Source organism: Kwoniella dejecticola, chromosome 1, assembly GCF_000512565.2.
Source record: "Kwoniella dejecticola CBS 10117 chromosome 1, complete sequence".
NCBI lineage: Eukaryota > Fungi > Basidiomycota > Tremellomycetes > Tremellales > Cryptococcaceae > Kwoniella > Kwoniella dejecticola.
The window spans coordinates 360,800-376,005 of NC_089301.1; the positions used below are offsets into that span (position 1 = coordinate 360,800).

The following is a 15,206-nucleotide window of genomic DNA, read 5'->3' on the forward strand; positions in this document are numbered from 1 at the left end:
CACTACATAAGAAGTTAAAAGGCGATCGATTCTATCCACTCGCTCACGGCCGACGTTGTGAAACCGTCCTTTGGCTACAATCTAAGTTAGCCTCGTGGACACTCATTCAACATACCCTCCTTTGGTATATAAGTTCAGTCAAATCAGTCAAGAATGTTGACCCTGAATCGATCAAGGAAGATCAACTCAGCTTAGTAGAAGTGAATGATCGTTGGACTTGCATCACGAAGTGTTTTCTCATATCTTCTCTTGTCTTCCTTCTCCTCCATTCTCATCACATCGCTTCTTGCTGGACTGAAGAGAAGGGTCAACCTTTCTTCCAGTACTGGCTTACCGCTAATCTTGTAGAGTCCGCTTTTCACTTGACTCGCACATTTCGTATATGGTAGTCTCTTCTCTTGCTTTCCTCGGTCAAACGACGGACCCCGACTCTTCCTTCTCCCATCAGCCATTCGAAATGTCCCACACTTCGTTTGACGGTATATCTTCTGACATATACCCTCCCCGAGTCCGACGCACGGTCGATAACGTCTTAGTCCTCCATCCGGGTTACTATCCTGATCCAGGTCCAGAAGGCTTTTATCCGGAATTGCAGTATCCCGTACAAACCCGCTTGGGCGTCCGCTTTAATCCTCGAGTGAACAAAAATGTTTACACTCAACTGAATGCCGTGTTCATGTTTGGTCTAAGCTGGGATATGACTGAACAGAAGATCGCCGATCTGCTCAAAGTGGTCACAACCGAGGTGAGTTTCAAACACATTCCTTTATAAGCCAAGACCCCTAATCACGATCTATGAATAATCTGTTACCACTCTCGTAGATGCGATTCACATCTTTTCGCCAACATGGACTAAGCTCTCTCATGGCAAGTATAGAGTTCGCCAGTGCCAGAGATGCGGATCAGGTTATCGCCTTCGTAGTAAGTGATCTCCCGAACAGTGTAGACGAAAGACCGGAATGTCAAATTGACTCTTGCTCTTCGCCTTGTGATCAGTCAAATCACAGACATCTGTTCAGTGACAGCAACAATTTTGTGGTTCGACATTCGGATATCCATGCGAGTGGTTTCTACGCTGATTCCACAAAAGACGTACTCGTAAGTCGACTTACTGTACTCATTTTTCGCATTCCTCTGCAGTATTCCTTCGCAGTATTTCATTAGCTACTCTCACAGCTAACACGATTCAATGTCATCCTCAGATAGTCAGCGAAATGTTGGCTCTCTCTCCCCCTTATATCCCTCCCCCTTATATCCCCCTTCCGAGTCCTCGTAATCCGACCCCCTCAAAAAGCACCAATCCTGACAACTGGCACGCCGTCGGTTTCTCTCGAGATTCCTTCCGGTCAAAACGTCGGTCATCAACTTCATCGCACTGGTGTCCCCCTCGTAAAAGAAGACAGTCATCCGTATCTATTTCGGATGAGGCGAGAAGATCGACACGTGAGACGATCAACCTATCACACGCAGTAATTGACCCACAACAGTCAAAAGATGAGACCGATCTGCAATCTGCCTCGGATGCAACGAATGGCCATTCCGACAACGGGCTCGCTCTCCATATGGAACCCAAATCTCTTCTCGCACGAATTGATATGTCAGACTTGCCTGTCCATCCTCTCACTCCGCCAATCTGCCAGCTGACACGCGAAGACTTGACCCGAGCGTTAGAACAGCTGAAAGAGCTTTCTAGCAAGATGAACCTAAATGGAATCAGTAGCACCCATACTCAGATGCCTGCCTATCCCACCGAACATTTTACTTCTCCGGTAGCCGAACAGCAAGACAACCCGAATGCGCGAGCAGCGCGCAACGGCGATCACAAGGATAACAAAAGCAGCCGCACCAAGGACAGCGACAACGCGCATCTGCTCAGATCTGATCCCGAAGCGAGAAAGCATACCGAAGATCATGCGAGGTATACGATGAGAAGATCACATCATCCTCCGGATAAGGGGGACTCGTTGAGCGATGAGCGGTATCGCAAAAAGACGACAAGAAATCACAAGCGACCCCGTCGACATCCAACGCTCACTCCGAAGGATTTGAAAGCATACCGACATCATTTTTCTTCTCGCTCGCAAGGCGGACGGCCAACGAAGGAGCCTAAATATGTTGGACTTTCTCAAGCGGCAGATAAGCTGATATTCGGAATGAAAAGGAGAGATGTCGAGATGGCTTTGCGATATAGCGTATGCAGTGTGGATGAGGAAACTAGTTTGGAGAAAGATAACGAAGGTATGTCCTCAATCACACATTGAATATTCATGATTATGAGCAGTAAACTCGATGTGTATTCTGATGCGATGCGTAAACATAGTCGGAGCGTCTCGCAAGAAGGATGCCGTCCTGGAACAACAAAAAGCTGAAAACCCATCACTGATAATTGGCTCACCGGTCGAAAGCGAAGAAGAAGAGGAGCAGATCGAGGACGAACGTTACAGACCTGAATTGACGATGGAAAAAACAACAACCTGGAAGAAAAGGAAGAAGGCGAGATCGAGGACGAAAGCTACGAGTCACAGTCGTGTGAACCTGCTAGGATCGATGAAATTCAGCAACAAACCCATCCAGCTTTACAATCGAAAAATAGTGAAGATAGTGTCCAGCCCAGCGTGTCAGTATATCCGACAGCTTCGCGGAACGGGAGATCTTCATTGATCAGACCAACATCGTTGCCCTCTTCCTTGATTCAGCGAGACAAAACCATGGACAAGGATGAGAATGAGGAGATGGAATGCTATCCGCCATTCACGATTTACCGGGTCGACGAATTGTCGGAAGAAGTGTTGGGCATGATGGGATTTGAACTTCGATACACTTTCAATAATAATTACCTCAATTCTGATAAAGCTTGGAAAACCGTCAACATGCCTATGCCGAATCGCCCCGATCGCTCTCACCTTGATGCCGAAGGCGAAGATGAAGATGGCCTTCGCATGATCAGAGTTCTTTCACTTGATCGAGAGAAAAGTGAGGATCGTATAGAGAGTATCTTATCAGATTCGTCTGGGTCCGCGAGCAGGCATGATCGACGCAGGAAGAGGGAGTCAAAGAGGAGGGATGGTAACAGACGAGACAGGACTATTATATGATTTGATTGAACAATCGAATTCAATCGTGCCTTGACGTTTGATTGAGGTTTCTCACGTCACCAAGTAGGATCGTTATTGGTATTGGTATTGGTATCGGTATCATGGAGTATCTTCTTTGCTGGATTTGATAGTATATAAATAGCCATGACATGATCATGATGCGATAGTACAGCATGTATACAGATAAACAAGTAACAACCCCAATAATGGCAATAACAGTAGTCGTAGTATAGACAACAACAATAAAGGCAATGGCCACAGCAGTGATGACAACGTCTACGATCGCAATAGGGACTACATCAAGAACAACAAGAACAACAATGAGAAGCAAACGCGCTGACGACGACGACGATGACGATGACAATGCCAATAAAAAGCGCGACGACCACAGAAGCAATTGAGACTTTCTGTGGATGGAATTGAGAGGTAACAGTAGCCTATGTCTAATCGCGTAAATGCTTGGTGATTTCTCCAATCCTGATCCGATCATCCTCTTCCAGGCATCTTATCAACGGTTCTTCTTCCCATGGGATAGGCCTGAATTTATCTTCCTATCAATTTCATCTCTATCAGCATTGGTCTCCGTCTCCAATTCGGCTCCAGCTCCAGCTCCAGAGTCCACGGCGTTCATCAGATCTCAGCAAGATACTAGACTAGACTCACATAGCTTAACGTCAACCTGTTCCACAATCCAACAGCTACCCTCTGGTGCGACATTTCCGAGGGGTGGAAACAATCAATCTTTGATAATGCTTCGATCGGGTAATTCTTCAGATCGACCGCTGTACCTGGTTGCCTACCCGATCAGATTATATAGGTACACTCAGCCTCAATTCAAAGCGACTCAACGCTTCTCCGTTCATCGTGTGGATTGATGATAGGATGTAAGCTCATCTCACCAGATAGCTCCGAAAGAAGGATCATCCTCTTCTTCCCATTCTCTAATCACTTCCAACACCGCTTCGTCGTACGCTTTACCCTGCTCGTCCATCCTCTGGCGGGTGTAGTCGCCTGCTGGACCAGGGAGGAGGGCGCAGGAGCATTCGAGCGCTAAGTGAGGTAAGGGTAGACCGGGTGTTCGGCTGGATGTATGAATGTGAGGGTGCAATGATGTAAACAAGAATCAGCTTTCGGTGCATCCAGTCATATCACACGACTGCAAGAGCTTTTGTGTGTGAGAGACAGGCAGAGGAGAGCTTACTTACCAGTAAGGATCCTTCAGTGTCAATTCATAAATATCAGACACCCTCAATAATCCCACTACCAAAATTCCCTCGTGTCAGCTAATATCAACGTTACCAACTGCTTGGTCGGCTCGCGCTCCACGCACCGATATTGACAATTATGTTCGCTTGAAATACAGTGAGTCAATCAGCTCAATGGATCTCGAACCGGATCCAAAGCCTCCTCTGAAGCTGACTTACGGACATGTAGCCTCAGCTCATTGACTGCTTTTTGGATGTTCCTGGCGAATTGCTTAGGGGTCCCAGACATGGGAAATATAGTTGAGTTCGCTAATTGTCATCGTTAGCTAAAACCTCCTTTTATAGTGGAATATTGCTAAACAATTGATGGCTTACGGGTCAGGCAGTATGCGCACTTGAGAACAATGACCCGGTCAATCAGCTTCTCACAAAATCTCCTAAATCTCTGAGTCAGATAGGCTCACCACATCGTTCGCCCCGATACCTATATTCACATATTTCCAGTCCTCGTCCTGTACGCCCAGCTCGATCATTTTGGGTATGAGATAATCTGTCGCCAAGAAGAATAAGATAGATAGATCAGCAAATCGTGGTCCTCACTGCATCTCATTTCAAGCGAGTCGAACCTTCGAGTGCACAATCGACCATGAACTGAATCTGTATTACGAAATTCACGTGTCTATGTCGGATCTTTGAGGCAGGACAACTCACCTCGAACTTGACTCAATAACCCAACAGCCAAACTCCCCGATATCGCAGCGTTCAATCCATCTTCGGCCGGGTGCAAGCCACAGCCTATATCCCATCCCATTCCTAGACAGCTTATCGGCGGATGACGACCTGTCGAAGTTCCCGTCAAATTTGGGGAATAATGCTTGAGGATATTAGGGATGGTGATTGCGTTTTCATCGGATCCAGTTGCGTATGAAAGTCCTCGCCATTCGGCGATTTCTGGTATTTGCGCTGGCCTTTGCTTTTGCATTGGCATTTCCTCCGAGAATGGCTTTTGTTCAGCCCGAAGATAAATTTTCGATTGACTCTGAGGTTGCACTCGAGTTCGGGATAAAAAATGCAAATGAGAATCGTCCCTTGAGCCTCTGGCTAGTAGAGCAGCGGTGATTGAGTCGCCTAGAGCTGCTACCACTTTGAAATCGTCTGGGCGGCTACAGAAGATGGTTGTCTTGTTAGCTAAAAGGATCTCCGACTTTGCAGTCGAACAGAATTTTACGAAATGAAGTCGTGAACTTACACGTCTTTGGCATTTTTAGGAGCTTTACGAGGGGGCAAGATCGGACATTCCGACAGTTGTGAGAACGGGACGAACTTGCCGGGCAGATCGGCTTGGCCATTGTTGTTTGTCGAGTCTGAAAAGTCGGAAGACGGAGGATAAGAGGGCCTTGAGACTGATAGTCGGGGACAGATGAACAGTATACAGCCGAGCAGGAACCCAAGCGATAAGGTATCGTATAACATGATGATAGTTGATCGTTTCTTCGATACCACAATACAGAGCGGGATCAGAGGTTCGAGGATGAGGGAAGGGAAAGAGGACTTAGTCCTTGAGAACTACAGGGTTGTGCTGCCTGATCAAGCAGACCATCATGAAAGATCAGCGATTAAGGGAGAGTCGAATTGTGGTTGAGATAACGATGGTCGATCCTCAATTGAAACGAAACGATGGAGAACAAACGTAAGATTTGCGTCAGAGATAGCTCGTAGCTAAAAGGTAACCAAACAATGGAGACTCCATAAATCCATGAACAGTCAGGATCACAATCTATCAAGTTGCCGCTCAGGCACGACCAATACAGCGACCAGATCCAATGGAGATGAAGCATACTCCGGCCCAGGAGCTTAACGTTAGTATGATGAAAGTAGCCGGTCTAGTGCGGACGGAGGTTGAGGGTTGAGCTGCAGACGATCGAGAGGTGGAAAGAAATCATATAGCATCGAGGATAGATATTCAGGCATGCTCATCGTTGTGTTAGACATGAATTGAAAGGGGAGTATCATAGTTAAATCAAATCGTATTATCACTCTATCTTATCATTCTGAAAAAACACCTTTCGTCCGCATGATCTGAGCGAGAATCTGGCTTTTCAAGACTCATCGACTATCACTTCATAACACCACAAGCACACACACAATGTCGTCGGCCGCTTTGTCCAACGCAAACCCGAATCGAGAACCAGGTATTCCAGAGCAGGATTGTCTGTAAGTATCTCTCCATCTCTACTTCTCTTCTTGCTCTTGCTCAGTAGGAAGCAGATCCATCTTGACAAAGACCAAAGACCGAGTGCAGCTGACCATTGACCACACCCATGATATCCTATTCACAGATCATGCCGTCTAGTAGGCGCATCAGCGTTCATAGGCCTAGGTACATACGCAATCATGCAAGCTAGGAAACAAGGTGCTTTCGAACGAGTCAGACCCGCAGGGGGTCCGATGATAGCTGGCAAAATTACTGGTATATTAGGTACAGGTGAGTCGCTCCCTAACCTTTCTCTTTCTGCGCTATAACAAACAATTCACTCCCGCTTATACAATATAACTGGATACACAGTCTTCATCGGCCTCGGTATAGGGAGATTGTTCATGCCTACGACAAGAGCTAGATCGCCGGTCGGGGCTTAGTCCGAGTTGACAACATAGATAGATGACCATCGAATCGGCATAGACAGGTAGAACCTCTTCATCGGACACCATTGTATCCATATTCCAATCATGCATTAGCCATCCGAAACACTGAAGTTGTCACCCTCAACCCATGCATCACTGCGATTCGAGATGCGGAACATGGAAGAAGAAACTTGATCAAGTCATAGCGTACACACAAGCACGTCTATAGAATAAAGAATACAGATATGCATCGTATACAAGGTCACTACAACACGCTCACTGTCGGCATCACTGCTCGTTGACAAATACAGCTGCCATGCCCTGTTGTAATTTAGTCAGCTAGGTGGGGGCAACGCTAGTGTCCATTCGATAGCTGCGACAACTCACCATACCGCTACCGATACACATAGAAGTGACGAAAACTCTCTTCTTCTCTCGCTTGGCCTCTGCGAAACCAGTCGCGATCTGTCTGGCACCGGTCGCTCCGAGGGGATGACCCATAGCAATGGCTCCACCAACAGGGTTGACCTTTTCGAAGGGCAGATGGAGATGTTGGATTGACATCACGGCTTGAGACGCAAAAGCCTGGAGAGCACATCAGCTATACGTAGGGCATCTGTGTGAGTGAATGCTCACCTCGTTTATCTCGAAGAAATCTACATCATCCTTGGTAATACCGGCTTTCTGGAGTGCCTTGGGGATGGCAAACGCAGGACCGATACTGCAGGTATTGTCAGCAAGTTAGATATCAATGAGGCCGACAGATCAACGCTTACCCCATGAGCTTGGGTGGTACTGCGAAGAAACAGGATCAGCTAATGCGCGCTCGATAACGGTAATATAGCTCACCTCCTACCACAGCGGAAACGACAAATTTGCCCAAAATGGGAAGTCCAAGCTTCTGAGCGACCGATCGCCGAGCCAGAAGGACGGCAGCGGCCCCATCAGAGACTTGAGAGGCGTTGCCTGCATGGGTGGTACCTTCTTTCGAGAAAGCAGGTTTGAGCTTGGCGAGACTCTCCTTGGTGACACCGTCTCGTACACCATCGTCTGCATCCACAATGATCTCCTTCTCCTCTTCCGTCTTTGGATCGGTCCACTTTACCTATCGTCATTGTCAGCAGTGCAACAGCCGAAGGCCTTAGGTCTACTCTACATTTGACTCACTTTGACGGGGACGATCTCGCTCTTGAATTTGCCTTGTTTCTGTGCTTGAGCAGCTTTACCGAAACTGTTCGCTGCGAAGGTATCCTGAGTGTCTCTTGAGATCTGATATTGCTTGGCCACATTCTCAGAGGTGATACCCATCGGAATCAGACAGTCCGCAGCTTCAGGATTAGAGAGGACTTCGTCTGACATCCTTTCTGGCAGTACACCAGCACCGTAATGAGCAGTCATATGCTCGACTCCGGCGCCTATAAATGTACACTTGTAAGCTTCGAGCACTGGCTGGGACGGGACATCAAGGAAATGCATGGTTTGATATAGCTCAGAAGGCTTACCGATACCGATGTCGATCTCCCCTGATTTGATCTCGTTGGCAATCTACGAAGGACGATCAGCTTGATTCCAATTTCGCAGAGCATTAGGTCTGCGCACCTGTGCTACAGCAGTCAGACCAGAAGAGCATTGTCGGTTTACAGTATTGATTGGAACGCTGAGGTGCTAGCATGAGCCTTGTTTCATTGCACTCACGGTTGGATTGCGACTTACGTGTAGGGTATACCAGCATAAAGCTGAGCCATTCTAGCTACATTCGCTCCACCTCCAGGAGGAAGTACATTACCAACAGCGATATCCCTATTTACTTGCCCGTCAGCTTCATCGCTCGCGAATGTATGTCATTCGGACAAGTTTGATAGCTGTTTGCCGCACTCACTCAATCTTGGAGGGGTCAACTTTACTTCGCTTGAGTGTTTCAACCAGGACCGCGCCAAGCAGATCTTCAGGTAAACAATCCTTGAAACCACCTTTCTTTGCCTGAACGAAAGCGGCAAGAAATGATCAGCTTGAGCCAAAGGACGTGCCAGATTAAGCTGACTTGCCTTTGTTATAGCTGTTCTACAGGCGCTGACGACCACAACATCGTCTGCTGAGTTGATGAGGAGTCTTGCTCTTCCCAAAGAAGGGATAGCATTTGTTATTGACTGAATGGTTGATGACATGTTATTTGATAGGGGCTTCGCTCTCTGTCCGTCTCAGCGACAATTGCTTCACAACAGTGAGATAGCTGCTGAATAATCAAGTCGATTTGATGTCAATAAAGAAGAAAAACAAACTAAGGTGGATAGATAGATTTATAGATGTAAATGAATGAATGAAAATGGAGTTGATCAACGTCAATTTCCGGTTGAATTCGAATGAGTTGATAACCGGTTCACATGGGCTGGTCATTGGCCGACGGAATCAAATGGATTTGATTATTTGATTGAATGGGCGGTGAATTTAGGGTTGTGGCGAACGGATCATCCATTCGGAACAGAGATAAATCATGTTGATGCTGATTGATAATGCATCAATCGCTCAATCAGCATTATCAATCAGGCATTATCAATCAGGAACAAAGTCACTCAAAAGTACTCGCTCGTCCATTTCATCTCACTCTCCTTTCGAAAATACCATTTCACTATTGCTATTGATTCAGTCAGACCTGTCAGACCCGACTTCTCAAGATGGCCACCAAGATTATCCCTTCAAGTAGCTCCATATCTCGCTTCCTACCGATCTCACGAGCGACATTCGCTTCTTCTTCACGATCTCCTCTTCCTTTACGTCCCCTTCGATCCATATCCACCTTTTCCTCTTCAAGCTTTAGTGCACCTCGATCACGTCGTCAGCTACCTCGATCATCATTTTCGGTTGCAAAGAGATACGCATCAGCAGCAGCAGTGGCTACTCCAGCCCCATCAGCCGACATTCATCCGGTTCCGCGCCGAACAAGCGTCAGAGTAATACCGCCATCATTAGAGGAGATCAAGGAAGAAGGTTACTTGGATGAGGACGTTCAGCTCTTACCTTCAGAAGAAGCCTTCTTGAACATCACCCCAGATGCATTGCAGGTGTGTTTCAGCTATTGAAGCCTTTGCGAACGTGAGACATAGCTGATTATTCACCGATGACTGGTATAGCAATTGGTCAATATAACTTCTCGCGAACCGCCGGAACTGCTCGAGCAAGGTAAATTAGCTTTGAGGGTAGGAGTGGAAAGCGGTGGTTGTCATGGATATCAATATACGATGGCTCTCACCGAAGAGAGAGGGGTAGACGATTAGTAAGTGCACATTTATAACATCGTGCTATCTTTGCATTCGCGCAATGCGATCAAGCGGCAACCTGAAATACACTCAAACATTCTGCTTGTCCGACGAGAAAGCGGTTGTTGTACTGACGACACTTCTCTGTTCAGTGTTTTGCAACCTGAGGGCGTCTCGAGTATACCGGTAGTCGTGGACTTGGTTTCATTCGGTTTACTGAAAGGTGAGTTATTGCCAGAATCAAAACTGACAGAGACATGATGCTTATTCTTGGATCAATCAATCTCTCAGGGGCAACAATACACTTTGCAACCGAGCTGATAGGTTCTTCATTCCGTATACAAGATAATCCTCAGGCCAAACAAGGCGGATCGTGCGGCTGTGGAGTTAGTTGGGAGGCCGCATAGGGTTAGGTGTAAGAGGAAATGATCGCTATCAATTCTTACGAGCTGCGAGCTCACTTGCTATAGAATTGCATTATTATGAGAGCTTTATAGAATACTCTGATCGTCATGCCATACTTCCAGATCATATGCAATATATAGATGTCGTACCCAATCACCATGTACAATCGTGTAATCTTCCATGATCGAGTAACCACAGCAGCCGTATGGATTACGCAACGAACCCGGAAACGAGCCTAGACAGAATGTATTGCTCAAAATCTCAAGAGACAGTGCTGGTTTCGATGTAGCCATATCATAAAGGAGTGCATACGTTAAGCTAGATTATAAAACTCTGGTAGTAATCAAATATGAATGCCATGTATTATATATATAATGTATGTTATACGTTTCAAAGAAAGTCCATAATCCGAAGAAATAAATAATTGAATTTCCTTTCCTAATCTCTTTAGATTCGTTTCGTCTAATCTACTCAAATCAACCACTTGCTCACTAATCTAGTCCAAGACTTGTTCTACTACGATCCGATCCGTCAAGTTGGTATTGACGCTCGACTTATAATCTGAACTTGGCTGATCTTCTTGAGAGTTGATCAGGTTTAGTTCCGTACGGATGAGCGTTGGCGTTCAATCCCGTAGTGTAGACGGAGAGGATCATACCGCCACCGCAGATCTCCTTGGCGCCCGTCTGGGGGTTGGTAGCTCTGCAAGGGGTGTTACATTTGATCTCGGCAGAAGCGAGGGCCATGTTGAGGTAGTTACCACAGTAACATTCTTGGGCGTACTCCGTACCCGCATAGGCGTACCCTTTCGAGGCGCAGTAAGAGGTGCAGACCTCGTTGTTCATGTTGGATCCAGCTGAAGTCGAACCGTTCAAGTGTCGTCCTCCGGAAGTGTCCTTGAAACAGCCTACGTAGCCCATGTAAGCTCCCGCCGAGACGGTAGCAGAGGGAGTAGCGGAGGAGGTCGATGAAGGAACCAAAGAGGAGGAAGAGGAAGACTTGGCGGCGGAGCTGGAGGAACCAGCAGCGGATGAAGATGAAGACGAAGACGCGGCGGCGGAAGAGGTCGAAGTTGAAGAAGCTACGACGGAAGAAGAGCTTGAAGACTTGGCAGCGGCCGAAGACGACGAAGACGAAGATGACGAGGCGGCAGCAGAAGACGACGAGGTGGAAGATGCGACTGAGGAAGAAGCCTTTTGGGTGGAAGTGGATTTGGCAGCGGAAGAAGATGATTTAGCAGCCGATGATGAAGATGATTTAGCAGCGGAAGATGAAGATTTAGCGACGGAAGTAGACGATGATTTAGCGACAGAAGTGGATGATGATTTAGCGACAGAAGTTGATGACGATTTAGCAGCAGACGAAGTTGTTGATGATTTAGCGATCGATGATGATGAAGAAGCAGGCACAGCGAATTTTTGTACGGGTTTAGCGACCGTGGGAGCAGCAGACGATGTCGATGATTTAGCAGCAGACGATGTCGATGATGATTTAGCAGCGGACGAAGTCGATTTGGCGACAGAGGAAGACGATGACGATTTAGCAGCCGACGACGATGATGATTTTGCAGCGGACGACGACGATGATTTGGCAGCGGATGACGAGGTTGATTTGGCAGCAGAAGAGGTCGACGACGATTTGGCAGCAGAGGAAGAAGCGGAAGAAGCACGAGCAGATGAGCTACTACCCTTCGCGGCTGACGATGAAGAAGAAGTAGAGCTCACAGCTTTGCTCGTGCTTGAGCTGACCACGGCGCTTGAAGTCGAAGAGACAGCAGCGGAGCTTGAGCTTGAAGCCTTGGCGGAAGAAGCAGCTGAGCTAGAAGCGGAAGCGGAAGCGGAGGCAGAGGCTGAAGTGCTGGAAGCTTTGGTGGACGAAGAAGAAGAAGCCGCAGAGCTTGAGGCGGCAGCGGTGGCGAACTTGAAAGTAGTCAATCGGTTGGGTCCACCACAGGTTTGCAATTTGTTACCTGTGAAAGATCATATCAGTAATTGCTACGCGTGAAAAGTGGTGACTTGACTTGACTCACCAGAGCAGACCATGTTACAGTTGTCGGTAGCTGGGACGGAACCGGTGGTGAAGGCGTTTCCACAGTAACATTCCGAGGAGTACTCGATACCGGCAAGGGTGAATCCCTTTGCTTGACAGGTAGTCATACACAATTCTTGGGTCATAGAGCTCGAGGCGAATGAGTAACCGGTCAAAGCTCTTGAGCCGGAACCCTCAGTCTGACATCCGTTACTGGACCAGCCAGTTGGGAGCTTGGCGACTGGGTAAAGGGCAGGGTTCTGGAAGAGTTCAAGAGTTGACGATCCACCACAGTTCTCGTTGGTGTTGTTGGCACACTTCATTGCACACTTGCTGGAATCCAGGAGAGTAGTATTGGAGGCACCGTTTCGCATGGAGAAATCACAGTAACATTCTCGGCCGTATTCCACACCAGCAAGGGGGTAGCCTCGGTCGTTACACCAGGACACACAAGCGCCTCGAGTCATGTTGTTGTTGGCGAAAGAAGCAGCAGCAAGAGCTCGACCGGAAGGACCTTCGGAGATACAACCGACATCGGACCATCCGGTAGGGATGACAGACTTGAAGTCGGTGTAAGTGGTGTCGTCGTCAGTGTAGTTGTCGTAAGAAGGCTTCTCGACGTCGCCGATCCAGATAGGGTTGTTTCCTGGGATCTTGCTGATGTAGTGTCCCATACCGACATCTTCGTTGACTTGATCGTTCAAAGGAGAGCATCCACCGGACTTGAGGTAAGGCACGAAAGGAGCACAGTTGTTAAGTTCACCACCAACACCGTCGTTGGCATTGCAGTTGTCCAAAGCTTGTTGCAAGACGTTGGTACCGTTGTTGTACGAAGGCCAACCGTTGATGAAATCGGCGTGAAGACCGTAACCGGTGGTGTCACCGTTAGCCCAAACGTAGGTGGGGTCGGTACCGTTGTTGTAAGGGAAGTTGGCGACTTGGAAGATGAACTCGTAGAACAAGGAGACGAGTCTGACAGGGTGGGTGGATGGACAAGATCCACCGTCGACACCACCACTGGGCCAGGCCATGTGCGACTTGTGGTCGTCGGAGTCAAGGTTGACACCGTCCCAACAGGATGGGAAGAAGACTTGAGCTCTCATACCTTGAGGACAGTTGTGCTCGAAGAAGCTGTTTCGTTGAGCCCAGGCGGGATCACCAGAGTGGTTGTTGTAGTAGTCGAGACACACGTAGGAGATAGCGTTGGACTCGGCGTCACCGTTGTAAGTTCTTCGGTCGGGACTTCCAGAGATCATTCGGAGACCATCGGGGAAAGCTCGGACGGTCTTCTCTCCTGGACTGTATCGAGGAAGGTAGTAAGTGTTGACGTAAGCGACAGGAATAGCTTGGTAGTTCTTTCCGGTCGGGTTGTAGTAGTACAACTGAGGAATCCAGTAGTTGGACTTGTCAACGGATACTGGAGCAGTAGTACAGGTTGATTGTTGGGTAGACTCGTATGACATGGTTCTGTCGAAGTTGTTACCACCAACGATCGAGTGCACGTGAGAACTGACATCTCCTGGGTTGACGATACTGCGCAAAATACTTACGATTAGCAATTGCGAAGCGAGATTAGCCGAAGGAGATGGGGACGACTTACGGGTCAAGTCGAGTAGTCTCGAGGATGGGGTGCGACAAGATGAAGTACGCATTGGCACTGGCCAAAAGAGGCAAGAGCGAGAACAATTGGGCGAACATCTTTGCTAGTGCTTGTTGTAGTTATTATTATTCTTGGATTGATGATTTGATTAATTGATTGATATAGTATAACTTGATTATAGGTCTGGTTGGTGTATTAGATTGGCCGGGTTGTAAAGAGTGTAGTGGTTTTCAAAAGAATGTATGTGTTAGGTGGTCGTGCAACACAGAATGTTTTGGGTTCTGTGAGAAGAATAAAGTCGAAGTAATCAAAGTAGTTGTCGTTATAAGTTGACAAGTAAGAATACCGAGCCGGTCGGTAATGAAAAGTTGTAAATATCAATCAATCGTTGAAGAGAAGAGGAAAAGAGGGGCAAGAAACAGCGATCAGCGAAAGTCTTCTATATATACACGATACGATGGAAATGGCTCATTGATAGTATGATGAAAAGTGATCGTCGGGAACTCACGTACGCAAGGCGAAAAAGCGCCCAACTTTTCCTGGAGATAGCCAGGGATCGATATTGAGGAGGTGGTGGAATTTGAGGCGTCCGGCGTTACTCAAAAGGACCTCGATACGAAAGATTTAAGTGTAAGATTTCGACGATCTGAGTCAGTTCCGAGACATCGTCAATATTGGACGATCATCCTCTACGAGGTCTGCTTTGCTCATGCAGGTCTGTAGGCTGCAAGCTACGAGATTTTCCATCGCTGCGGTAGGACTGGTATGGTAGTGCGGCATACAAGCCTCGCGCGTCCCTGGGCACTCGGGATGACGAAGGAGGCATGTACGATGCAAGAAAAGATTAGACATGTACAAGGGATACCATAATCCGACACAAACATAATCGCGTCTGGTAATCAGGCGTTATTTCTGACCCTTTTTCAAGCCAAACTTTAATATAGCTCAGGGCTTGTGGACCGATGACGATCCCCTAAAAAGCCAGGGAGTCAAAGCC

General features: G+C 47.5%; 6 protein-coding genes across 6 annotated transcripts; 3 read left to right on the forward strand and 3 right to left on the reverse strand.

The window, feature by feature from the left end:
- Nucleotides 1-457: 457 nt before the first annotated feature.
- I303_100142 (uncharacterized protein) lies at nucleotides 458-3,095 on the forward strand (the record flags this gene model as incomplete). The annotated part of the gene is made up of 6 exons (XM_065968053.1): nucleotides 458-745; nucleotides 823-921; nucleotides 997-1,098; nucleotides 1,203-2,238; nucleotides 2,321-2,603; nucleotides 2,666-3,095. 6 exons carry the CDS (start codon nucleotides 458-460, stop codon nucleotides 3,093-3,095), a joined length of 2,238 nt encoding a protein of 745 aa, XP_065824125.1.
- A 443-nt stretch (nucleotides 3,096-3,538) lies between these two features.
- I303_100143 (uncharacterized protein) lies at nucleotides 3,539-5,773 on the reverse strand (the record flags this gene model as incomplete). Its single annotated transcript, XM_065968054.1, has 10 exons — nucleotides 3,539-3,646; nucleotides 3,759-3,891; nucleotides 3,995-4,177; nucleotides 4,301-4,355; nucleotides 4,426-4,446; nucleotides 4,520-4,609; nucleotides 4,676-4,694; nucleotides 4,765-4,850; nucleotides 5,012-5,463; nucleotides 5,550-5,773. The coding sequence occupies 10 exons, from the start codon at nucleotides 5,771-5,773 to the stop codon at nucleotides 3,539-3,541; spliced, it is 1,371 nt and encodes a 456-aa protein (XP_065824126.1).
- Nucleotides 5,774-6,446: 673 nt separating this feature from the next.
- I303_100144 (uncharacterized protein) lies at nucleotides 6,447-6,937 on the forward strand (the record flags this gene model as incomplete). Its single annotated transcript, XM_018403521.1, has 3 exons — nucleotides 6,447-6,514; nucleotides 6,640-6,785; nucleotides 6,867-6,937. The coding sequence occupies 3 exons, from the start codon at nucleotides 6,447-6,449 to the stop codon at nucleotides 6,935-6,937; spliced, it is 285 nt and encodes a 94-aa protein (XP_018266175.1).
- Nucleotides 6,938-7,210: 273 nt separating this feature from the next.
- I303_100145 (uncharacterized protein) lies at nucleotides 7,211-9,087 on the reverse strand (the record flags this gene model as incomplete). Its single annotated transcript, XM_065968055.1, has 11 exons — nucleotides 7,211-7,243; nucleotides 7,310-7,507; nucleotides 7,559-7,643; nucleotides 7,699-7,717; nucleotides 7,772-8,027; nucleotides 8,090-8,337; nucleotides 8,425-8,467; nucleotides 8,522-8,579; nucleotides 8,636-8,722; nucleotides 8,802-8,902; nucleotides 8,968-9,087. The coding sequence occupies 11 exons, from the start codon at nucleotides 9,085-9,087 to the stop codon at nucleotides 7,211-7,213; spliced, it is 1,248 nt and encodes a 415-aa protein (XP_065824127.1).
- A 507-nt stretch (nucleotides 9,088-9,594) lies between these two features.
- I303_100146 (uncharacterized protein) lies at nucleotides 9,595-10,583 on the forward strand (the record flags this gene model as incomplete). Its single annotated transcript, XM_018403523.1, has 4 exons — nucleotides 9,595-9,981; nucleotides 10,051-10,193; nucleotides 10,329-10,399; nucleotides 10,468-10,583. 4 exons carry the CDS (start codon nucleotides 9,595-9,597, stop codon nucleotides 10,581-10,583), a joined length of 717 nt encoding a protein of 238 aa, XP_018266177.1.
- A 552-nt stretch (nucleotides 10,584-11,135) lies between these two features.
- I303_100147 (uncharacterized protein) lies at nucleotides 11,136-14,307 on the reverse strand (the record flags this gene model as incomplete). Its single annotated transcript, XM_018403524.1, has 3 exons — nucleotides 11,136-12,550; nucleotides 12,611-14,142; nucleotides 14,210-14,307. The coding sequence occupies 3 exons, from the start codon at nucleotides 14,305-14,307 to the stop codon at nucleotides 11,136-11,138; spliced, it is 3,045 nt and encodes a 1,014-aa protein (XP_018266178.1).
- Nucleotides 14,308-15,206: the final 899 nt, after the last annotated feature.